General features: G+C 32.3%; 1 protein-coding gene across 14 annotated transcripts in view; it reads right to left on the bottom strand.

The window, feature by feature from the left end:
- Positions 1–26,886, bottom strand: part of LOC148600337 (microtubule-actin cross-linking factor 1, isoforms 6/7-like) — a 125,515-nt gene that overhangs the window by 68,730 nt on the left and 29,899 nt on the right. For all 14 annotated transcript variants that reach the window (XM_088557015.1, XM_088557020.1, XM_088557023.1 and 11 more), the window contains 11 exons: positions 25,893–26,015; positions 24,886–25,032; positions 23,294–23,356; positions 22,272–22,363; positions 21,626–21,731; positions 20,938–21,165; positions 19,479–19,597; positions 16,656–19,065; positions 10,590–10,757; positions 9,434–9,607; positions 2,824–2,907 (listed from right to left, as the gene is read on the bottom strand). In XM_088557015.1, coding sequence (XP_088413141.1) covers positions 2,824–2,907; positions 9,434–9,607; positions 10,590–10,757; positions 16,656–19,065; positions 19,479–19,597; positions 20,938–21,165; positions 21,626–21,731; positions 22,272–22,363; positions 23,294–23,356; positions 24,886–25,032; positions 25,893–26,015 — 3,714 coding nt within the window. The remainder of the gene's footprint in view (positions 1–2,823; positions 2,908–9,433; positions 9,608–10,589; positions 10,758–16,655; positions 19,066–19,478; positions 19,598–20,937; positions 21,166–21,625; positions 21,732–22,271; positions 22,364–23,293; positions 23,357–24,885; positions 25,033–25,892; positions 26,016–26,886) is intronic.

Genomic DNA, 26,886 nt, shown 5'->3' with positions numbered 1-26,886 from the left:
AACAACTCCTCTCTGCTCAGTTGATTACTCCTTCGAAAGTCCAAAAGTTGCCAAGAATGAGCTTGGTGGGTTGGTTGAGTTGCCGACAAACATTTTCTTTCTGGCCTGGTATGAATCACTGACCACTAACTTTCCACCATACATAAATAGTAAGGCTTAAATCCCATGTGTTCTCATTAAAGTCAAGATTAATAACTATACCACTGAATAACTTATTTACCAATATATCTTAGCAAAAAGCTTTTAAAAACCTTACAGGGAAAATCGTTAACAATACTTTCACGTGTTTAAAATTTACAAGTACCCAGCCTTATCGGATCGTTAACATTAAAATCTTGTGTCAACAAAATTATTGGAAACTGCACAGCTCAGAAACAGCACGTTATATTGTCCAGAGATAGGCTGTGAATTTACAAAGTCACCAAGATCTACAAATCAGACTTTTGAACGTCACTGGTGCTTGGATTAGTTTTACAAGTTTCACAAACAAAAGACAGAATCATAGATTTAAATACCCTGTCAAATGATTTTAATGTTTATATTCGATAAATTATGAACAGTTAAGTTTACAAACTGTAAAACTATAATAAGTTATCACTATTTCATACTGGCATGTCTAAAATGTGGAGCAATATGGAGATATGGAATGGGGTCAAATTCTGCTTTTGAGAACGTAAGTAACTGTCCAGGAATTTACAAGGAAGAAACTTGATAAATTGACACAATTTGGTCGTACCAATCATTTTAGAGGTATATAACCCGCTGAAACAAAAAGAAATTGATAGTGGAAGGTCCTGGAATTTGCCAAGATTCAAATAAAATTTTCCCCTTGAGGAAAATCAAAAGTCCTTCTTAAAGGGACAATTACAAGGGTCACGATTTTCAAAGGCTCTAGGTTTGACCTTAATGGACCACCACTAACCTGTCATCCTAAATTGTCTTCAAATTACAAAACTGCATATACAGATATATTCAATGTTTTATAGCAACCTAAATGTAATAGGATTTGTGTTTTAAAAATATATATTTATATACTATTATATTCTCAAAGGGTTCAATAGATATTCTATTAAAATCGATGTAAAAACAAAAACTAAGGTTGTCCACTCCAAAAGTTAATCCCGTTTATTCATCCATACCATAGAAGTATGACACAGTAGGTTTCATTGGCAAAGCCTCCACTTGTAGAAATATTTTTGGTAATTATACTGAGAAGATAAGATACACTTAATACGGTTTTTTTTCTGTATCATGCTGACTCTAAACAATTGTAAGATTGTCCAATATTAAATAAATAATATCCCCATACAACAGCTCAATGGGTCAGGACAAGGTTTATCATTAATCTTTCTGGCCCCTGTTACTCAACAGTTAGTCCAACAGGAAAAATGTTAAATTTAATCTTACTAGTCTTTTAATACTTCACTATTTATTGAATAACATTTATTCATATGTACCAATACATACAGAAAACATTCTTAACATGACAAAGAACGTAATCTACTGAATTCCATGAATGTGCAACAAGATGCATGACACTTATTCCTAAATTAGGAAACCCGTGAAACCATGAGTGTAACCTCTTACAATAATTCTGTTCCAAATCTTCAGTTTTGGAAAAATTGAAAAAAACTTTTCTTTAGTAGAAGCAAAGTATCTCTGTAGACTGTATCTTAATTTTAGGGAATTATCACAATTTTAAAGCAGCTTTATTCAGAGATTATATTATATGCTCCACTATGCATTATAATGAATGGGAATGATTAGAACATGAAGCAGTCCTCAGTCCTGAAGTCAATTGGTCTGGTTTCACATGTGTCTTAATTGCCTTCCACAATGTAGTTTTCAATTAGTAAATATCCATTGAAGTTTAATTGTGTTGTCACAAGGTATACCCCCACTTGTACAGGAAGTTAAAAACAGACAGCACCAAAAATTACATATAATGTACGCTCCATCTATATAAAGTCACAGACCCATTAAAATGGAACTAAGAGTTTTTCTTCAATATCTCAGAATATTTCACTCCCTCAAGAAGCTAAAAAAAAATAAAGGCACCTAATGAGACATTAAATGATAAAGTTGTTTTACTGCCAACGTGGTGTTGTTTTACTGCCAATGTGGTGTTGTTTTACTGCCAATGTGGTGTTGCAATAAAATTTTTGGCAGTAAAACAACTTAAAGCCATGCCACAATTTTTGGATAAATAATCTGATCAAACTGAAATTCAAATTTGCTTTGTATTTATTATATTGATTATTTTAAAAAAAAGATCTTTCAATATATTTCTAAAGTTATCCTCTTGAAACTGTCTGGGGTCGGACAGTCTGATGGATAGGCAACTTTTTGGAGGGTATCAAATGTCACTTCACTACTTTATGATTGGCTGGGTATAAAAATAAAAAAATCATAATGACTACCTTCTAAGAGAGATAAATCTTATTCGGATAAACTGACTGAAATATATATTCAATTTTCTCTACAGAAAACTTTTACTGGGCTGATATATTCTTTGCATGATTTATGCCAAATTATCACAATTCCATTCTACCATTTTCACAAGTTTTTAAGGTATAAACATGACTACAAACTAGAACTTAGTCTTGAAAAACAAATATGAACTAGCATGAATTGTCCTTAGTGACTACCTCTACTTAAACAGGAAGCTGATATCAGACCACTTACAATGTATCTTTATACAGCCACATACTAAATATGAATCCATTCACTGAAAGAGAGTTGTAATTTAACTGACATAATGACAGACGGACAGACCTTATACATGGCCCACTTGCTGACTAGGGTAATAAAAATTCTACAAACCTGGGCTTCATCTCTAAATCCATCAGCAATCTTAAAAGCATTGGCCATCTCTGATTCTTTACCATGAAGCTCATCAACAAATTCCTGAAAATACAAAAATAATAAACTACATTTTAATATGAGATAATAAGCCAAAGTGATTCATGGTATCTATATTATTAGCTGGTCCCTGAAATAGAAATGGGTACCAGTCCATAGTTGTTGACACCTTCCTTAATAGTATAAAATCATCCAATATTTAAGACCCCCTCAAGGTAATAAAAGAGAATTTAATGTTGGAAAAAAAAATTACTATTTATGTTCTTAAGTACCAGTCCATATAAAGTACAGACACAGCCCATGGTAGGGTTGATTCGTGATGTAGACAAAGCCCACCTAACAAACAATGTTTTTGGGTATTTGGATGTCATATTTTTACATAACAATAATTTTTCATGCATTCAGATCTGTATTTTTGAGAAAACCATGAATTTATCTCACAATAAATCAACAAAATGCTTGTACAATCTATATAATTTTTTATCTCAAAAATGCAACAAACAAATGAAAATCTAAGACTGCATGGTTACATGTTTGTAATTGATTCTGAATTAAAAATAATAATGAATTTGGTGAATTTTTGACATGCATAAAATCACCTTCTGTCTGATGTTTAAAAAGACTGCTACTTAAGTGAAAAATTTGGCAAGACACATTTTATTAGAATTCAGCTAAACAGAACTCTTTCCTTACTTATGATACAACCCATGTTGGTAATTTTAATATAAATATGAGTAGAAAGTTGACAAAAACTTCCAGCATTATTGTCTTTTTCTGTTTTTGTGTGTGCATAATTCTTACATGAAGGTGTATGTAAGTTAAGTATCAAAGTGAACAGACTTAGCAATTATCACAGTGCAACCAGCATAAACCAGACATTTTCTGAAAGTTAGTCATATCAATTTCAATGCAATTTATACCTGCTTGTCTAAACCACAGTAAAGAGATTAAAATTGAAATTGGTTTTAGTATATTAAAAAGCATTTTATACCAGTATAAATGAAGTAACTTTCGAAACAAAAACAAAAAAGAGTAAAAAAAGGGTTGGTTGAGAACGTTTCACCATAAATAAAACTACTGATTTATATATATTTACTTTCAAGGCGTAAAACATTCCAAACCATCCCTATTCCTATATACACAAGTAAGGTCCACTGTTGTAAAACATTCCAAACCATCCCTATTCCTATACATACAAGTAAGGTCCACTGTTGTAAAACATTCCAAACCATCCCTATTCTTATACATACTAGTCCACTATTGTACCTTACAGATGAAAACAATAGACTTATGACTACAAGGTCTGACACAGTTATGAATGGATGTCTCAGAATTTCTTACTTAATTTTCCCATTACTGTAGTACAGATATGTAGATTTACCCTACAGCTCTAACAAGGCCAGATGTACTGTACTGGTAGAAATTATTAAAATTACTGTAAGATTTTAAATGGTTCTTCATAGCAATATTTTAGACAAGCATTATAATAGTCAGCAACAAAGCTTTTTCTACAAGTTACAAAATATAAAACCATTTATGGTATACAACACAAAATGTCAAAAATATTACGCACCAAAAATTACTATAACTACAATTTATATTAAATTTCTCTTCAGTTCATTTTAAATTTTACCACTTTTAACAAAAGCAATCTTCCCTTAATATAAAGATATAAGGATTGAAGAATTTAAAAACAGATTAAAATGAGTCACTGCACCAAAATGAAGACAATTGACTATGAATATTTTTGTATTCACAGCAGGCATGTTTATATAGCAAGTATATAAAATTAAACTCATGGACAAAGTATGTAGAAATTAAGTATGGGTCTAATTGAAAAAGAGTTTCATTAAAATGTTTCACTTTTATAAAAAAAAAAAAGAAGTAAAAATTCTTACCTTATGTCTTTAAAGACAAAAAAGATCAATGGAATTTACAGACATACAGACCAAATTTAACAGAGCAATAACACTAACAACTTGGGCAACAACAAAAATAATTATTATGTCAGGGACCTATTGTTATTATAAACATGTTTAAGCCTTAATCCCTTAAAATAAGTTTAAACATACATGTAAATAAATATAGTGTATCTCTTGGTCAAATCTAATGTTAAAATAACTTACCAACGATAAACTCTATCCCATTATGCAAATTAATCTACATTATTCCAAATAAGGCAACGTAACTGTCTACAGAGCCATAAGCAAGCCATTTATGATAAGTTAATTAATTTCTTAAAACTTCAAACCATAAACTAGTAAATAAAAAAATCATCTACAGTTAAACCTGTCTACACCAAAAACCGTAAAAAACAACACCTGTCTAAACCAGACACTTTTTCAAGTCTCTTAATATCAGTGAAAACATAATTTAAACCTTGGTAAACTGAACACCTGTCTAAACCAAACACATTTTAAAGTTCAAAATGGATTCTGATTTGATTGGTTTCACAGTAGTCAATTACCAGTTAATTTCTTAATAGTTTAAAAATGGCTGTTCTAATCCTTCATTAACTAACTCTTTATAGTTCTGTATCAAATTTTAAATAGAAATAGTTTAAATAATCTTTGCAGATGTACTTGAAAATTAATACATTTTGTTTAAACACAACTATGACTCACATCCAAGAGAAGAATTGTCAGTTCATATACTATTTATGCAGTTTATTCAAACTTGCTTTTTCCAGCAATGAAATTTGAAAAGTCCTAGGTAAAAAAAGTAGGGTCCAGGCCTCCATCTCAGACCTACACTTATTTAAACCCCTGATTCTGAGTTTGCTTTAGACACATTTACCTGTACTGAAGTAAATAATGCATGGTAAATGTTGGACTGTATTTAACCAAATGTTTTTGTGCCAAACACCATCTACAAAACCTTATAACTTCTAGATAGATTTTAACAAACTTGAACTCAATGACCATTTTAGTTCAAAAACTAGTGATCAAGAATTACATTAGAAAAACAGCTGAACTTGACAGACAACATGCAAATTTTATATTGTTTTTAAACAGGTTGGAATCTCAGAATTTATTGCCCTACCTTAAATAACAGATCTAAATTCATGCTAAATCATGGAGCACCAAACAGCTAGCCAAAACTCTAGTCAGATTTTTATGATATTTTGCTTCATCAAACTTAAAGAGATAAAGTACCAATAGACCAAATGTTAGATAATACCATTGTTTTGTTTTTGTTCAAAGTTCAGCAACTCATGAAAGAAATTAAACAAAACAAGTCATCAATGATGACAAAGTGTCTAAGATCTCGCTATAGTTTTTATATTTACAACAATACCTGATGTTTTAAAAACAGTTAAAATTGTGATGACGGCCAGATTTTGTTTTGCAAATAAATAAATGCTTCATAAGAATAAAGTTTAAATTTTTTTTCATATTCCATATTAAATGATGGGTTAACGTTCATTCATTGTTTATCTAGTTGTACTGTGTGAAATCTTAGTTCAAGAAATAGTTCATTTAAATATATGGAAAATATTTACCCAAACCAAGGGGAGATAATCCACAATAATTCTCTGGTATTACATTAAAAAAGAAAAATAGATAGATTCCTACAGTATTTCATAATTTATCAAATACATGTATTATCATGTTCCTTAACATAAATTAAATTTACCTAATTAGAGGGATTCTTGAAGTAAATAATAAAAATATCAAACCTCTCCTTCTTTTATGTGAAATTTCAATTAAAAATTTCTTTCATTTGACAACTATTATTTGAATTCTATATCAAAATTTTCAACTTTATGGTATCTTTTAACCTAATATAGATATACATAAGTTAGGCCATTCAATGAGAATTTCTTGGTTTTCAGACTACTATTTTCTATGCAGATCAAAAAGTGAGTAAAAAGCTGATGAAAATGAAAGTTATTAATGTAAAGCAACCAAATTGGTTCCTGATAAATGTTCCATGTAAATGTTAATCAGGCAACAGCACCAAATTTAGTGTCAATATATTCATTGGGGAAAATTCAGAAGGACAGGTAGATGACATACAAGTTCATTCCAATAAGCCATCCCCTAACTGAGTGGGGGTATAAATATATTTTTAGGGAAGGTTTTATGTGATATTTCAATATGGCCATAGAAAAGGTAGGAATTTGGTAGGGTCTTTTTGAACCAAGAAATTATTTTGAGCTGGCCTCATCAAATAAAATTTAGATATATATATTACCATATGTTATGACTTTACCTTTCAAACATGTAACTAGATGTTTATCTTATTATGACACAATACATTAGGACTTCTGTCAAACAGACATATTTTTGTTATGTAATTGTAAACATTCCTTATTCAACTGTGATAAATGGGTATATGATTTAGGTTTTAACACTCTCTATACATTTCCAATGTCTCATGTTTTGGGCAAATAATCTATATGCCTTCCAATCCTCTATTGTCGTTCTTCCATAATACATTTTACAAGAAACACATACAAAATACACAAAATAGGACAATGATGCAGGGTTTAAAAAATCCAATCGTGTGAAATAAAATGGTAGGATGCTGAAAAAAAATCCAGGACATAAAATCAGACCCTAGCCCCCCATAGAAATAAAATGGTTGCTCCCTACGGTAATATCAATCAGCCTGAGCTTTTGAATTCATGTCAAGTGGGACAAGAAATAGAATACTAGGACAGAGAAAGTTAAATTAACAAGATTACCATGATGCTTTTAAATTCTGTTTTGTGGAATTTCATAGTTCATTTTCATGCCTACCTTTTCTGTCAAAATTTCAAGCAGCAAGAAATTTCTTAATTTCTGGAGCAGTTTACAAATTATTTGTTTATTATAACTTAGAGGGTACCAAGAACATATTGCTGCCCCATTCAATGACTTTCTATGGTAAATAATCAACAATTCTCTCTATAAACCATGACTACCTAATCAACAACAAGTTTACTATGATGTCCACAATTTTACAGAAAGAGAGATTATTAGTCCTACCATATAACTGAAACCTTCCTCCTCCATAAAATCAAACTTAAAAAAAGATGCATGTGCCATAATGTACCCACATAAATCCACAGATTCAAATCACAATAATATTTCATGGTTCAAAAACTTGTTCATGACAAAAACTGAAACTGTTACAATACATCCTGTAGGTAATATAGCTCAAAGAAAATTTCTAACAATCTTATTCATGCATGTATTTTCCCTTTATCACCCAACAAAAGGAAGCTTCTGGCTCCTTTGGTTATTTAAATGGAATACACACCATGAAAAATTGAAATGGTTGTCTGTTTGATGCAAGATGAATATTATATGGAGTACTATAGAGTTATGTCCCTTTAAAAGCCAAAAGCAAAGGGGTTTTTGGTGTAAATAAAAAAAGAGAAGAAGAATTTCTTTTTAAATCAAAAGATGATTAAGTCTATTTACACTTAACAAGTTTCAAACCAGCTGTGGTCAAAGGTCCAGGGCCCTTAACTTCTGATCTAGGACTAAACAATTTTGTTTACATGGGTCCTGGGCCTTCAACCCTTTATACTGACACCTTACTGCGGGATTTTGATATCCCTCAAATTGACCATTGATTTGAAAAATTCAGGACCTCACACTATTGAATTGATCACTAGCACCAGACAAGATTTTATGAGGGAAACAAAAAGAAATTAATAGTGGGAGAAAATGAAAATAAACATACAATAAAAATGACAGTAGCAATTAAACAGTTAACATAATAATCTGGGTTTGACACTAACTTTTCGTGATAGGTAGTCCACAGAACCATGTGATAGATAATTAGGTAGTCCTCAAAATTATTTTGTGGTCCTGTTCTTAGGACTAATGAAATTTTGAAACTAAATGAGGTAGCCCAAAGGACTACCCATTGATATTTCAAGGTAGTCCTCCTAGAAATTAGGTAGGCACAGGACTACTGGACTACTGTTAGTGTCAAACCCTGATAATGGATCTCACATTTAACTAAGATAAAAAAAATCATGTTTGTGGCACTTCAAACCATTTTTATGTAACAGTTTCATAATACTTAAGCACCTATATTCCAGATCTGGTTCTTATTTAGGGCATCAATAAAAATCTTCAAAAATGTAATCTATGCTTAATTTAAAATTGAAAGGCCTATTTAAGTGCTTTTCACTTACTAAAGCAAGCTTAGGTTAAAACTTACATAACAAAACCGGCCTCATCACAATCTGCTCATTATTACTTACTTTTAATTTACGCAACAGGAGTATGATAAATTGAAGTATAATCCTTATTAAGAATCAGCAGACATGAAAAATGTCATAAGCCCACTCAATCCCATCCACCTTGTAAAATTTCTATCTTTTTTTTGACAGAGTAATCTGCCTTGGATTTCGTAAATTGCTAAGTATTATAAAGAAATTGTATATAAGTTTGGTATCTATTTTATAGTGTCCATGGTACAATAGACACAAAATACTGTGGTATTTTTTTGTATATGTTTTACCTGCCTGACTCTTATTGAGAGCAGATTTTTTAACCAAATAGGGTAAAGGAAAAGACAGTTCCTTTTGAAGTCCATTCTATTGATAATTCAGAAATAAGGAACCCACCTTATAATTAGCAAACTGGACCTCGATATCCTCATCAGAGGCCTGGTATTCCTCTGACAGCTCTATAGCTTGGTCCAACCATTGATCTAGGTCTTGTAAGGTGGTATAAAAGTCCTCAAGGTCTGCCGACATCTTCTCAAACTTCTTACATCGGCTGTCAGTTTCAGCAGATGCCTAAAGAGATGCATTATAGTATTTTCTAATATTGTATGCTAAAACATAAAATAAGGTTAACCCCCAAGATTTGTTAGGAAGTCATAGAGAGGTATTTGGTTTAGAGAGGTGTTTGGTTTAGACAATTGTTTGGTTTAGACAGGAGTGTGGTTAAGATGTGTCTGGATTAGACAAGTATTTGGTTAAGACAGGTGTTTGTTTTAGACGGGTGTACCATTAAGACTGGTGTTTGGTTTAGACAGGTGTACAGTTAAGACTGGTGTTTGGTTCAGACAGGTGTTTGGTTAAGACTGATGTTAAGTTTTCCCTGGTTCAAAATACATTTAAACTGGTATGAAAAGATTTTTAAAAAAGTGTCTGGTTTAGACAGGGTTTGTATAAAATCTCTGACCCAAACTTAACTAATTAGTCTCTTGGTTTTTATATTTCCTTTGCCTAAATTCTTGTTCTTAAATTCTGCTTCAAAAACAGATAAGTGTGCCATAAATTTCCAAAGAAAACATTTAAACTAGCTTTTGTCTATTGAAATATATTTGATCCTGACTCGCAACTAAATGTTTTGTTATTTTGTTTGTATACATTGCTTAAAAGTAAAGTTTGTCAAACACTGTTCTCACATTTTAGATTAAATTGGAGTTTAAGAATTTTTTTGTACACTGTACTTACAATTCATGTGTAACAGTCATATCAGTGGTAAATCAATTATCTAAGTAAGGGTCATTCAAGGAGTTAGGGTCATTCTAGGAGTTTGGGTAATTCTAGGAGTCTGACCTAATTTTGTGCATCAACTGGGTAAAAAATGTCAAATATTAACAGCCTGGACAGTTTTTCAAAACAAATTATTTATCCATCAGATAATTTGAACAAATTACACTTATAGGCTTATCCAGTGGATAACTTTTGTCCAGCAGATAAACAACCAGGTTTCAAACAACCAGGCCCAAGAATCACCTTTTTATTTGATTTGCAAGAGTATACTCACATCATCAAAGCGAACTTTGAGATCCGCTGTGTTGAACTTGAGTTTCTGGAGTTGCTGAGCACCATCGTTTTTCTTCTCTACGCCACGGTTATTGTCAATTAGATCCTCTGCTTGTTGGATTGACAATTTCACATCATCCTCGTGATTCTGTATATCTTCTTGAAGAACCTGAAACAAGAATTAAATACTACAACATAGGTACAATGTATCTGTGAAATGTAAGAGGGTTTGAAAACAATAAACTCAAAAACTTTATAAAGAAAAAGACAAACCTGAACTGAATAAGAATGTAAAATCCACATGTCTATAGTATTATACCTAAACAAGCTCATTCCAGCCTGAAACCAAACAGGTTATCTTTATGATGGGCTTTGACTGCTTCAAAATATATCTACTGTGCAATAAACTTCAACTCCTTCTTAAGAAATTGATGGTTCAAAACTTATGTACGGATAGTTATGACATTTTCAATTCTTAAAAATCAAATTTTACTCCATATTTATATGGCGGTAAAAGCAAAGGCCAATTAAGAATTGATTTGTTTTGGTAATTGTCAAAAGTTGTACTTACAAGTCATAAAAAGTCAGAGTTAATGTAATTTTATGTATAAACAGGAAATATCTGTCTATTATAATCTTATTAATACATAATTTATTAATGAAGACATGATTTAACAGATTTTCAATTTTTTGGGACATTTGGTATCAAAAACTTGGTTAAAAATATGAATCCTATAAAATGACAGGACTGAACTAACTTATCTAAAATTTCTAATAATAACACCATTGAAGGGTTTGACAATTAACAGAGACCCACTTGACAAAGGACAAAATTTGGGCTACTAAAATTTCTACAGTGATTGTAAAGATAGTATACATTTTAGCTACAAAAGTTTAAATTGTGGGCTACAATGCCAAAAGTAATGGTTAAAACATTAGCATTGCTCTGAGGTCTTGGACCCAAAATTTCTGATGCAGGACCATTGAAAATTTTATTAACTTAAGTCCTGAACATACCATACAATTAATTCATGATGCTTTATATCTAATTTATTGAGGACTTTTCACTTTCTTTTGGTAGATGCAAAATGACTAGGACCTTTCACTCTTGAAAGTAAATTTTTACCCTTGAACTCGTCTAGTGACGGGGTCATTAATGAAATTAACTTTACAAATCCAGTTTTGATATTTTTTTCTATTCCTATCATTGAGACTTACAATTTTCTGTATCTGACGAATACAGAAAGAAATCCTGCTGCGATTAAATCCAATCTTTCTTTTTCCATGATTTGTTTTATACATGAATGTCAATTTCATAATCTAAGACAAAAATTATAATTCAACATCCACCACTGATAATCAAAGAGTAGATAATAAGTAATCATTCATCTTCTGAGCTCAGACTTTCTTACAATTTATATTTACAGAATCAGTAAAACGTAGACTGTATATATCATCACTAAAGTCTTTTTTCTTTCATATATGTATGTGTAAATCCAAGTAAATCCAAGTCACTTAAAGCCATTTATCCACTTATAAGCAAAACTATTTAAAAGGTATCCCAACACACAAATCCCTGTATGGGTACAGAAAAAACAATTAAACTAGAAACACAAGTCAACTTAATCCTCATTTACCAAATCAGAATCTAAATATTTACATGAAATCGACATCCCATATAGTGAAATGGACACTACAAACAGTGAACAAACTTCAAAACCAGGTGTGCCAAAGCTTAACGAGAAAACGGCAGGTAGATAAAAGGTGAAAATGACATGGTCTACAGGTGCTTGTCAATTATGTTGAAGAAGTCCCGTTGATTAATTATTTAACCCTTAAGAAACTGGGGTAACACTATAAACTACTTACATCCAAGGTTTATAATTAGGGTCTGGTCACCAATGAATTATTGAATACCACAATGATAGCAAAAATGGCTTTCTTATTTTGTCAATATATAATCATTCATAAGTAATGGACCATAAGTATATAATTAGGTCTGACCCATAGTAATTACAAATAGAAATGAAGTAAAAATAATATAAAGGAATAGTTATTGAAAATATGTGTAATGAACACTAAATTCTTTTCAAAATTTCAATGTCAAGTTCACTTGCTTTCTTAAGTCATACATGCAATTTATACAAAAGTAAAAAGGAAATTGAAATAAATGAGAAGACTGAAAATTGAGGAAATATCACAGGTATCAGAATTGTATTCTGAACAGTAGAAATTTCAGTAAAGATCTAAAATTCAACAAAATTTATTTCTTCATTCTCAAATTTAAAAACAAATTCAATACACAAAGAAAAAAATACTTGTGTTTTTGATTACTTGCTCTAAAAAAACTTTGGTCAATGGGTAGGCAGAACTTTCTACTTTTTCAAAAGTTTGAAGGATCATTCAATCCTAATAGTGCTTGGCAAAAAAAAAGACAAAAAAGGCTTTAAGATTGGTACATTTAATTAAGGTCTGTAAACTTGGTGGGAACATGGGCAAGATTTTTTAGGCTATTTATTCCTAATGTAAGCCTTGTTGCAGAGGTTCAAATTAGTGGTGGCCTGAATTTTTTATCTAAGATCTTTTATTTTATTTGACACTGAGTGCTGAACCTTCAACTCTTTCAGCAGATAGTTGACTATGATTCCACTGATTTGAAACTTGGAAATGTTCAGGATCTTTCACACATAGAATTAAATCAGAATTCAAATTGGCTTGTTGCATTATACAATGAGACCTGTCTAAACCAAACATTGAATACAATCTAAAACCTGTCTTAACCAGGCACCTTTTAATGTATTTTGAATCTGAACTTTGAAATTTGAAGCCCAATAGTGGTTTGGTTTAGACAGATTTCGCTCTATCTATTTTCTTGAGGTCCATGTCATTGACTTAGACCAAAGCTACCCTACCTACACTTGTTTTTTGTGGCTTAACTAAATATTTTATAGCGGTTTTGGCTGAAGCACCATGAAAGTCTAGACTGTTTCCTCATTAATGCAATTTAAAATGTTTTTGAAAAAATTCCCTAGCTGCCTACCCTAATTTTTTCCTTGCTGGTAGCAGGCAACAAGACTATTATTTTTCTTTTGGCCAGAAGGGAAATTTTCCGATCTCTGTTTACTACTGTGACTAACGTAAATCTTGAGTTACCTCCCTTCATTCATCAATTTACAAAAGCTGTTACAATGATAGTTCACTATGAATTTAATTATGACAAATGGAATGAATCATCTCAGAGGTGATTAGGGTAGCAGTAAATCTCTGAGGTTACAAGGTCGCTGTAAAACACCCTCAAGATTAACTAGGAACTTAACAGTACATGAAATATTTTGTAACTTAACAAATGGTTCATATTTGCTTGAAAAATGATTTCTTGAAATAATCCTTCATTCATGTAATGATTTAGTTTCATTTTGTATGTCTAAAAGATAAATAACAAAAACTAGAAAAAGTTACTACTCAAGTAACCAATAGGTCAAAATATAAACAAATTTGTCAACAGAAATTTAATGTTGTTTTAGTCTGAAATAAAATCCTAATATTTAGAAAACATATAAAGCTTCATTCAAAATACAAAGCTGCTATGGTAAGAAGTTGCAGATAAAACTGTAATGAAAAAGTATTGGATGGATGAATATGCAGTTGGATGGACATCATAATGAACATGAAATAGAACAGTTCTTTAGTCTTTCCAGCAAAAACGTAGCACAGTACCCATAGTAAATTTTTAGTAAAATGAAGCCCAGAAAGCTGTGTTAAAGAACCAACCAATCTAATCAAGTTTTCAATCAAAGTTTGTTTTTGCCTACAGAATTGTATGTCTACCCCATTATAAAAGTTCAGCAGGGTATAACTCCCACAAAATTCAGTGGATAATGAATTCATGGTAACGAGCACAAGTACATATCATGTCCTAAATTACATGAAATTTGGTACAGTACTTCAGAGGAGTTGTGCTTTCCAACAGGCAGACAGACAAATGGACAGGGTAAAAATGATTTGTCTCCCCACCCAAAAGAGAGAGACATTATTAATAATAACACACTCTTGTTAACTGAAGCCATTTAAAAGCCTTCATAACAGTTTAAACAGTTACATGTACATATTGTTCTACTCAGGAATGAGGTACACTTACACTTTAATACTTCTGTGTCTAAGAATCAGGCAACATGTGTATGAGGTTTGACACATGAAGAGATTTTATTGCATTATGCAAGTATTTATACCTCATAAACTCCAGACCTAACCATTGAAGTGCTTTTAAAGTTTGCCTTTAAATAGCTTTTCAGATGTTTTCTAAAAGTAGTGAATACATTTGAGGCCAAAAGGACCAAATTGAGAAAAAAAGATATGCCATCCATTGCCTGATTCATACAAAGAATGGTACTTAAATATAACTGCCACTAGACAATTATTTTAGGACCACCATGGACAGTTTAATAACATGGACAGAAGATCAAAGAGTTTTACACCTGTTAATCTCAAACACCAGCTGGGTAGACTTACCCCTAACTATAACCCTAGGAGGGCTATTATAACCCTACAGAAGGAGGGCTATTATAAGGGTTTAAATTCTGGTAATGAACCAATAAAACCTTGAAAAACAGTGAATTAAGCTCAATAGCTGATACCCACAGTCCCTTCCTCAGACTGACTGACAGAAAGCCTAAAAGTCATTTACATGTATAAACAAAAAAGCGGTGCATCATGGTATCATTGTGCAACACAAATTCCATATAATTTTGTTATATGATAGAGGATAGGAGCAGGAACTGGGGACAACTGTATGGACAGAATGACCACTACAGTCTATATACTCCCTTGCATGCAAAAGGAAGATAATGATACAGGGTCAATAAGCCAGAATTTTTTTTAACAGCAAATCCAGAAATACATTTATTGAAACAAGTATAATAATGATTTTTCCTCCTGGTTAGTCACCATTATCAAAATCTGTTTGTCCAGTTTAAAGATTTTGTTTGTCCTATGAAAGTTTTACACATTATTTGTATACAAAATTCAGCAATTTATCTTAAAGTTTCAAAAACCAAAACAATTAAATTACCAAAGGCAATTAAAAGTTGAAGACACAGTTATTAAAGCAGGTATTTGACATAAAGCCGGTGGACATAAAGTTAGTTAATAATTTATTGTCACAAAATACTGTTGAAATTCATATTTTGGATACTTTTGGTGAAACAGAATTTGCAATTAGTCATTAGTGGAAAATTTGGATCATTGAATTCAACCTTAAACTTTGAAAAACACTTTTTGGACGCATGCCTCTCTTTCCCTAAGTTATCAGTGTATACATTGGTCAATATTAAACAATAGCAACAGAAATTAAAATGCCATACATGTTTATAGTTACAGTGATTGGAAATGACAGGGACCATTTGAAGTTGAAATATGAACTAAATTTACAAGAGTTTATTAAAAATCTGCAAAAATAACCCAATAAAATGCTGAAAATTGCACATTTGAAAAGATTCCTTCTTGACCACTGTTAAGACAAAATGACAAATAAGTTATATCCTGAAGCAAACTTTTGTATTAGAATAAAAACTAGAACAAAACAAGCAGAAAAACGCATACAAAAACACAACAGATCATCCTTTTGTCAAATCTAAAGATTTATTTGGTCAGAGAGGTCCATAAAACCTACCACTGGCACCAGAATTTTCATAAATCTCTTTCTACTGATTTGAAAATTATCAAACATTTCTAAAGTAAATATAATTCCCTACACATAGCCATATGTCCTTTGCAGCATATAAATTTGAAGATAAAATATATCCAAGTCATTATTTAACTCCTGTTAAAAAATTGTCAACTCAAAATTGCAGTGCCATATGTTCAAATACATACCAGTATATGTACTGCGTCGGGCATTCAAAAAAATTCCCTGAAGTATGATAGCTGGTATACTAAGAATTGTTACTAAAACTACCGATTATGGACAGACACATGGATGGGCAGACATTTCAAATCATTTAATCCCCATTTTATTGAGGCATGGGGGCAATTACAGAAGAAACTGATAATGATACAAAAACAAGCATACCTGATAATTTTCTTTCTGTTGTCCGAGTCTCTCTAGTTTCTGACTGGCTTTTTCTCTTGCTGCTAACATCTGCTCTACTGTCTGTAACCAATCAGCATTTTCCTTCACATCTAGGAGTGCCTTGACAACCTCCTCATCAGAGACAAGCTGGACACACCCAGTTCTGGGGTCAAGTTTTACTTTAGAGTTCAAGGTTAAAAATCCATTAGCAAGGGCATCTCTCAATGACATTTTTGTGTTGTTTGGGGCAACAAACTCAGTTGACCTTGGATTGACTTTGCTGCTGTCAATTAAATCTTTCAAGGTCACTGAAGTATCAATGAAGTCACCTTCTACAATACTAGGGTCTATTAACCCTAAGTCTATTGCCTTAGCCAAACTCATTGTTTCACCTGTATTAGGATTAGTATATGTTCCTTCTACTGGATTAAATATTCCTTCATCAATGAGAGCACCAAGTGTTGTGATACGCCCATTGACATTGTCGACCAAGAAAATATTTTCTGGTGCTATCAGACCTGCTTCTATAGCCTCAAGAATAGACAATGGCTTTGAACTTTGACTTGGTGTTAGTAACCCTGTTTCAGGGTCAAAATTTGTCTCTTCCATCATCTCTCTCAAAGAGAGTTTATCAAGGGCTTTCAACAAACTGCTTGCAGCCACAGGATCTATCTTTTGTTCTTTGATTGCCTCTGAAAGGGACATTACTTCTCCAGTAATTGGGTCAGTAAAAGTCCCTTTTTGAAGGTCAAGGGCACCAGATTGAATTGCTTCTTCAACAGACATTTTGCCATCTGAATATGGTGAAGGAGCAGAAGGTACAGATGTATCCATGAGTTTATTCAATCTTTCAAGAGTTTTGGCAACTTTGCACCTTTCTCCTGGGTCAATGTTACACTTGACAATGCCAGCATCCTGTGCCTCTGTTAAGGTCATTAATTTTCCACTTTTAGGATGAATGTATTTTCCAGAGGTCAAATCATATTTACCTTCTTCCATAGCTTGTGCAAGACTCATTAATTTCTGTGAAGGCACATCATAGATAAAAATTTGATTTGGGTCAACAAGTTTTTGAGCAACAGCTGATTCTAAAGACATTGTTGTTCCTGTTTGAGGATCAGTGACAAGACCTGTTTCTGGGTCAAACTTTCCATTATTGCAAAGTTCTCCTAAACTTGACTTATGATAGACATCCATGAGTTCTTTAAGTACCTCAGGCTCCATCAGGTTTCTAGCAGCAGCCTGCTCCAAAGATAGCACCTCACCATTGGGCAGATGGAATTCACCTTTGGCAAAATCAATAATTCCTTTTTCGAAAGCTTTTGTCAAAGATATTGGTGCATTGTCAGTGGGGTCAATAACCATGACCGAATCTGGATCCATCGAAGATTGTACTTTATCAAACATAAGCTGATTTTGATCAGGTTTCCATCCATCAATGTTGTCTAGACCTCCCGACAGACGCTCGTCACCTGGGACAAACTTTTGTTGTTTGACTTGAAGCTGTTTGATTGAAATAATATCATCACCTTTATCAATATCAGATGCAGAGGCAGGTTGTGCCTTGATTAAGCCTTGTTTTAAAGCTTCTTCAAGCGACATAGTTTCACCCGTATTTGGATTGCGGTAAATAGAGTTAGTAATATCAACAATGCCATCCTGAATTGCTCTTTTTAATGGAATTTCCTCACCAGTATTTGGATCAACCACAACGTTAACCTTATATGATGCATCTACTAAATCAACAAAAGTGTAAACACCATTTTCTGTTGTTTCCTTGACAATGGCAGGATCCACAACAAGGTAGCCATTTTGGATAGCCTCCATGAAATCTACTTCTTCCCCAGTTACAATATTTTTGTACTTCCCAGTTTTAGGGTTGAGTATACCAGCATTCACAGCTTGTCTGACCCCAATGAACTCACCAGTTCGAGGGTCAATGACCCCAGAAACTGGAAATACCCGTGTATCCAAACAGTTCCTCAATGGATTGAATCCATCAGGATCATCACCATTGGTGAGATTTTCACTAAAATCCACCTGAATAAATCCTCTATGAATGGCCTCAGGAATCGTCATTGTTTCTTTGGTGGATGGATCTGTGAAAGTTCCATTTGCCAAATCTAAAATACCCTTAGACATGGCCTGAAACACTGACATTTTTTGTTTTGATTTGGGATCCACAACACCAACAATTGTGAATGGTCTTGTTTCTTCATACACTTCCTGTAACTCCTTCACACTGTCCCCACCAGAGGGCATTGACGATGCTCGTCTGTTCTGTTTCTTTTTCCTAGGTGGCGGCACTGGTCTTTTTGCGTTGTGACGTTCATTAATGATCATGTCTGCTTTAAAGTTTGTCAAAATGGCCTCTTTGGAGTTGACATTCACATCCACAATGGGAATCACCCTATTAAAATGAAAAATATTGAAAAAAAGATTAGGTTAAAATTTACCTGATAATAAATGAAGCTTTCTACAAGTGAGGATACTGTTATTTTTGGCATGCATGTTTCCAATTTTCACAGGATGTAACCTGATTGTACATTGTAGATCTATGCATATCAATTCTTATTTTAAATGTGAAAATAAAGTATCTTTTTAACATTATAACTGAATAAATGGAGCAAAAATTAGAATAGCAGATTATTATGATTTAGAAGAATGTCACAACTATCATGAGAATTCATGTAGCTACTTGTATTTATTATTGTTATACCCTCACTAAGCCTCGCAAAGCTTTTTCCATTTTTTTTTTCTCTTTGCCCATGATTTTCAAAATTAAAGCAGTATTCATTAATTTCATTATGTTTGATTACTTACCTTTCAAAATAAGCTTTAGATTGGAACATATATCCCTGTTCCGTGCTGATCATTAGCTTCTCCTGTCCTCGAGACTGTTGTACATCATCTCTGTACGATTTACCATAGGTCAGGAAGTCCTGGAAAAATACAACATATTTCTATTATTTTTGTAATATATAGGAAACTTGTATACAGCCTCCTCATATACTTATTGAACTCACGTTGTCACAAATCTAACAAAACATGAAGTTCCACTCATACAGGAAGCTTATATTGAATAGCACAAGTAATCACTTACAACATATGTCACATTTAAACTAAAGCACACACCAAATTTTAAAGCAATCCTTCTAATGAGAGCTGAGACATTTGCAATGAAACTATTCTTTATTATTCCACATATATAATGAATAATGTTCAATGGCTGAGGAAGATGATATTGAACATTACCCAAAATCACCTACAAAGTACTGTGAAAATATAATTGTTTGTGAAGTACAAATTTTCGTGGGTGAGCTAGACCACTAAATTTGGTTCCCAACAAAAAGGAGATTCCTGTTGATGTGTGTACTGATAACCTCAAAACCACGAATTCCAGAATCCATGCATTTATGTATCCTCCATAATCCACAAAAGTAGGTATCCATGAATTAAAGTACTTTCACAGTATGCCTCATATATACAATGCCACACACTAATTTTGAAATCAATCTATCAATTAGAAGCCAAGATAATTGCAAGAAATTCTGCAAGATGGAATGACTGATGAACAGACATACAAGTTGATTTAAAAAATATACAACACACTCCTGGAATGGGTGTACAATAAAATTGGATATATACTTAAAAAAAAAACAGGTATAAACCAGTCCTTTTCACAAAAAATCCTGTGTAAACTAGTCGTAAGTTATGACATCACAATATATCAAAATATTGTGAGGTCATACTTTTTTGTATAAATTTTGTGAAATCAAACAAAGGAGAGTAATCTATTAAGTCCGGTATTAATCATTTCATATAGATTCAATTACCGGCACTAATTTTTAAAATATTGTATGAATATGTTACTAGTGGGTTTAACTTTTCATGAATTCTTGTTAAAAACTGAAAAAAGACAATAATTCCTACTCACTATAACCATGACAACCAAATTAAGAGTAAGTTAAAATTGTAAATTTTGCATAGTGTTGATAAGTTTTCTGAAATTTATAAAATGTATAATATTTTAGGACAATGATAAAGACTATTAAAAACATGAAGTTAAGTATACCCCACTCATACAGGAGGTTGCTATTGGAAAGCAACAAAAAACACCTACAAGGCATGCCTTATCTATACACACAAATAATTTGAAATCAATCCATTCATTTAGAATTGAAACAATTGTGACAAAAATCAGACAGACGAGGTGTTTCTAATATACAGGCCACTCAATGAGTTGGAGGGGGTATAATACTAGATTCACACAATACCACACCTTATAAAGAAGCATAACTCTTCCATTTGTATGCCATTTTTGAGTTGATGCATTTTTCACATCTTTGTCGCCGGGTTTATTTTGACTCAGGGTCTTGCGAAAGTTAGTAACACTGGTCACCATCTCTTGAAAGCTTGGATCATCTTTGTTTGGGGACCTTAATAACTCCACAGCTTCATTCATCAGCTTCATCAGTTCAGCTTTTTGCAGTGCTGACAGTTTCTTTAACTGGAAAAAAAATTAAATTGCAATATGAAGAAGGCAACAGCCTTTGATGGCAGCAAATCAAAGCAATTAATACAATAATTGTAAAGGGTGAGAATAACAAATATATCATCATGAATTACAAAGAAATCTTCCAAAGATTATAGGAGTACATGGAACTTTCCATCCATCAGTTATATCTTCAAGAGTTCACGGCATGAGTGATAATATTTTGGTTATTTCTGGTAAACATTTGATTATCCTATACTGATTGACTTAGTGAGATATTGGGCGAGTTGATACTTACATCAGCTGTAAGAGTTTCTTTGATTGAGTTTGTGAGATATTGGGCGAGTTGATACTTACATCAGCTGTAGGAGTTTCTTTGATTGAGTTAGTGAAATATTGGGCGAGTTGATACTTACATCAGCTGTAGGAGTTTCCTTGATTGAGTTAGTGAGATATTGGGCGAGTTGATACTTACATCAGATGGAGGAGTTTCTTTGATTGAGTTAGTGAGATATTGGGTGAGTTGGGTACTCAGTCTTTTGTTTGTTGTATCCCAGTTGACCAATAGCTGGTCCCTTAATCTGAAAAAAATATCATATTGGTTAATACCATCTGAAACTACTAGGCCAGTTTTTGTGACAGATACATCAAATCTAATAAGGAATATTTTTGTCAGCTAAAATTTTTAATAATAACGTGAAACATTTTACGGTCACAGAGGATACGCAGCTTTGTTTGCATCATTACAAAGACTAGAATTGAGAGAAAGATCATTTATTCAATATTTGATTTCTAGCAAGAACACATTACATAATAACCTATAAATGTTCTTTGTCTTTTAATAACTATATGTATACAAATTTTTTTTTCACTGTGTAATATCCCATCAACAACATAAAATGACAGTAAGTTTCCACAAAAGATTAATATGTCTCATCTAAATTCAAAATCTCATTAACAATTAGAGAATTGCCAATACCCTTTCTTAGATATAAAATAGCCACTTGAGTTATAATCCTAATAAATAAACTACAAAAATGTAAGTGTGGAGCAATGATATACACACATAACAACGATTTGTAGAAATTAATTCTATCAAACTTTATTTGAGGTTATCTTACATTTGATTTTCGTGAATAGCTTTCCTATCAGGAGGGGGTATAACAAGGACCACACCAGGAACCTCTGCCTCAGTACCATCTGAATTTCTGATCTGAAAATAGAAATTATTAAGAATATAAATAGCTGTCCTATCAGAAGGCGGTAAGACAAGGACCACACCAAGTACCTTTGCCTAAGTTCCATCTCACTTTCTGATCTATGATGTAAAATAATTTCATAAAAAAATATTTCAAGAGTAATTAATAGTTTTCATAAAACTTGAATAAAAAATCTTGAAATTCTTTTTTAAAAAAGAAAATGACATCAATCTAATGTCTGGCAACAGAAACAAAAACCTTGGAGACAATGCCCAACATTAATACCTCCTTAGCCCTACATAACTAATAGATTGATATAAGAAATAAGCTCAGTCATCATACAAGAAATTGTAGTATCCTAATCAAATTCCAGAACAGGGTATAGTCTAGTCACATAACTGTGTTTTCACGAGAATTGAAACTTTGTCGATTACAAAGTGTTGAGTTCAGTATTAAATATAACACATCTATCTGTAAGGGTAATCAAGGGAACCAAGGTTCTAGTGGAAATCAAAAGAAAGCAATCCAGGGACAAAGACCAGACATGGAAAACAGACATCTACAACAAGAACATTAAAATAAAATAATACATACAAAGTAACAAAAGCAAATAAAGTACTAATAAAAAGTGACAAATACAAATATGTACGTGATAAAAGTGTTAAAAAAAGCAATAAAAGATTTTGCATTGTAATGCAGCCTTTCAAGATCCCAGAAGTAAGCAAATAAATGCAGATTGGACTTTGAATTTCAATACAGTCTACAATAGAAAATTCTGTTAAGGAAAATGAAACTAAAATGAGGCTTCAAAACCCTATATGGCTTACCTATATAAAGCTTGTGTCAAAGTATTAAGTTGCAGAGGAATTCTGCTACAGAAAAGTGACAGACAGACAGACACAGAGACAAACAAAGTTTGAAGAGAAATTGTTATATAAACTAACCTGCCATTTATCCTGATCTGAGTTGTCTAAAATGATACAGTCATCTCCTGGTGACAATGAAATCTGCAAATAAAAAGAAATAACCATTTATATAAGATATAAGACCATAATTTTAATTATCACAGACATGTGCAGGAGAAGTTGGTCATTATTGTGTATTTGTTTCATTATTTAACCTTTCATTTTAATTTTGATGAAGTGTCATCATTCAGTTACTGTGAATTTATTACCTTTGTTTACCAGGGCCTTTCAGAGCTTACTTAAAGATGCATTTACTCTAGTTGAAAACCTTCTAATGACCTCTGAAAGTATTCACTATTTTATAATCAGGTAATACCATGGTGCATTTGTTTTGTGTCACCATATCCATTCTTTTTTTCTATGTAAAAGCTTAGGTACTTTTTATTCTTAAACAAATTTTTTTAGGCCAATTTTCTCAAAACTACTGTTACCCAGGTTTCAGTTGAATTTAAGTATTCCTCCGTCTACGAATCAGACAAACTGTGTATAAGGTGTGGCACATGAAAAAAAATACAGAGAGATTTTATTGCATTATCCAAGTATTTATACCTCATAACCCCAAGAAATTACTGTCAAAGTGTTTGTAAACTTTGCCTTTTTAAGATATTGATAGGTCAAATTCAGTTAAAATGCACTATGGAAAAATGACAGGAAAATTTTCCCAAAATTTTTCCTTATATAAGCAGTCAAAAAATATCTACAGCAAAAAAGACCAAACTGAGCAAAATGATCTGCCACTCATTGCCTGAATCTTAGACAGAATTGTACTTAAAAGATATAACTTTTTGATACATGTAGTGGTAACAAGTAGTAAACCATGATATACCACAATATTCCAATCTGCAAAGTCAGATTAAATTTACTTCTATTTATTTCTTTGACAAATTACACCCATATGGTTCAAGTAAAATTACACCCATATGGTTCAAGCAAAATTACACCCATATGGTTCAAGCAAAATTACACCCATATGGTTCAAGCAAATAAACACAAAAGCAAAAAAACACACACTAAACAATATAAGGAGATAATGTTAACATCTAGATGTAGTGAACTCTTGACCCACATGGACCTCATTTTTTCAATTCTATAGATTGCTGTATAAAGTCCCCTATTTCAGAAAAAAAAAATTTAATAATCCTAGAAAAAAGTTGATCTCACAATGTCATATTTTATTCACATTCAATAACAAAATAAAACCCATCATCAATTTTATTACTATGAGTACATTGATGTTTTGGGGCTAACTGCAGGCTGCCCTGTAGAAGGAGGATTTCCTTGTCACTCACTGAAGACCAATTGTTGGCCTTGAGCTGACATTGTCATCCATGTGAGGGTTTCTGTCTCTTTGACATATACACCATACCTATTTTCGTTATATAATCTATTTTCCCTTAGGATCTATATCGCCCAGTTTCATTTGGCAGTGGATTGTCACTTACCCTGAATTTGGTTACAAGTTGTCTGATTTGAAAGCTTGATTTTATCAAAAGGTATTATAGTTTAAATTCTGTTTTTAAATTGCTATAAAGAAAGTGCCCATAGATAACTGTACATTAGGCACAAGTTACCTCAACATTTGAATATTCTATCAGTACTTTGGCCCTCAGTGGGTAGACAGGGGTCTGTTTTCTCAGATGAATTGGGTGGATTGTGGTGCTCTTCTGACTTAGGTCTTCAACTCTACCCTGGTAGTCTAGAAGCCTGTTGGTGATGTCCTGTAAAAAAAGGTGATGTATGTTTTTTTGGCACAAAGATATGAACTTTTATCTTGCAATGTAAAGTGTGAGTATTTCAGAACACAAGTTTTTAAAATACTTATATGATACCTTTGTAAATACAGTGAAAGCAGTGAACCTTAACTTCATGCCTGTTAACCTTTTGAATGTTCAAAGAGGGTGATCGCGCTATTTTCAGCTTTATAATAGAGAGATTTAGCGTGAAGACCTATTTTTGCAGAAAATTTTGTTAGAAATCCAAGTACAAAGATAAGACAAAGATATAAAATCTATTCAATTAATCTTGTTAATCTACAAAGGGTTTCTAATCCAAGTAATTTAATATTATACATCAAAAGGATTAATTATTTGTTGATTCTTACTCGATGATTATTATGTTACATAAACATTATATTTATATCATTTTAATAAACCATTTAGAACATAATTTGTGCATTATTCCTGCTAAGAGGGATATTTATGAGGGGGGGGGGGGATTTGGGAAAGAAGTAGATTTATGTTTCCATGTGGGAGATTTTCTCAAAGAGGGAGATTGACCCAGAGGGAGTCTCCCTCCTAAAGAGGAATGGTTAACAGGTAAGCAACTTGACTTTAAAAACTGTTTTCTTAGACAGGTGTTTGGGTCACCAAAGTTCAAAATACATTTGAATGAATATAATGGGACTAAAAAATGTGCCTTGTTTGGTTTTCAGATGATCCTGGGGCCTGTTTGGATAGGTTGGTAACTGTATACAATAAACATCAATTATTTTTTCAACTTTTCAAAAGTAAAACTACTTCAAGAACAAAGAGAAAACAGAATTTTGTAACTGTAAACAAAGGTAAAATGTATAACAAACCTTAAAGTATTGTATCATAATTTCAGGTTTAGTTGGCTGTAAGTGGGCTCTCATCTTCCCATTGTTTAGTAAGGTAAGGAATCCTTGCATGTCCTCATGTATTGACTGGACTTCAAAGAAAAACTGAAACAAACAACGTATGGTCAAGTTTATACAGTGTTCAATCTAAAGGGCATCACTGCATCATTCCCTGATTTTCAGCATAGATTGATTATTTTAATATGGGATAGGTAATTGTCATTAATGGAAATTGAAAGAGCAATTCAATATAATCTCATTCCAAAAAAAGCACCTAAAATACTCAATAAATCAGATCTAGTTTTGATCAAATTTTAGTTAAATTAATATGCATTATATAGATTCCTGTCCAGAAACATAAAAACATTGTAAGGTTAGGCCTATCAAAGTCTTCCAACCACTTAATGTCAAGGATTTTATTTGACTTCTTAAATCATTACTATGACTAAGACTTTATTTTTATGAAACCTGAGGAAACCATTACAATTTGTCACTATGAACATTTTCAAATAAAGTTCTACCAATTTCTATATATTAAAGAGCTCACAGCTGGCAAATGAAAAACAATGGTTGAACATGAAGTTACACACATTGTCATGCACTCAGCAACTAAAATAATTAATGTAGTATGCCCTACCTATATGAAACCAAATATTGTTAAAGTAGTATTGTTCGTGGGGTACCAATTATTGTGGTTTTCATGGGTTTGGTAAAGCACAAATTTTGATTTCCAACAGAATGGAAATTTTCCATTCACTTGTTTGACAGAGTTGTCAAATCGATGAATTCAAGAATCGACGAATTGATAAGTTTTCCCTTAAACACAAATATAGGTACCCACAAATAAAAGTACTTTCCCAGTATACCAAATTTGAATCGATCCATCTATTGGGAGTCCAGACACTTGTAAAAAATTTGTGACAGAAGGATAGAATGAGGGAAGGATAGACAAGGTGATTCTAACAGACCATCCACT

Source organism: Perna viridis, chromosome 13 (assembly GCF_037379345.1).
Source record: "Perna viridis isolate PV_CMFRI_1.1 ecotype Kerala chromosome 13, ASM3737934v1, whole genome shotgun sequence".
NCBI lineage: Eukaryota > Metazoa > Mollusca > Bivalvia > Mytilida > Mytilidae > Perna > Perna viridis.
This window is presented reverse-complemented; position numbering and strand designations above follow the sequence as displayed.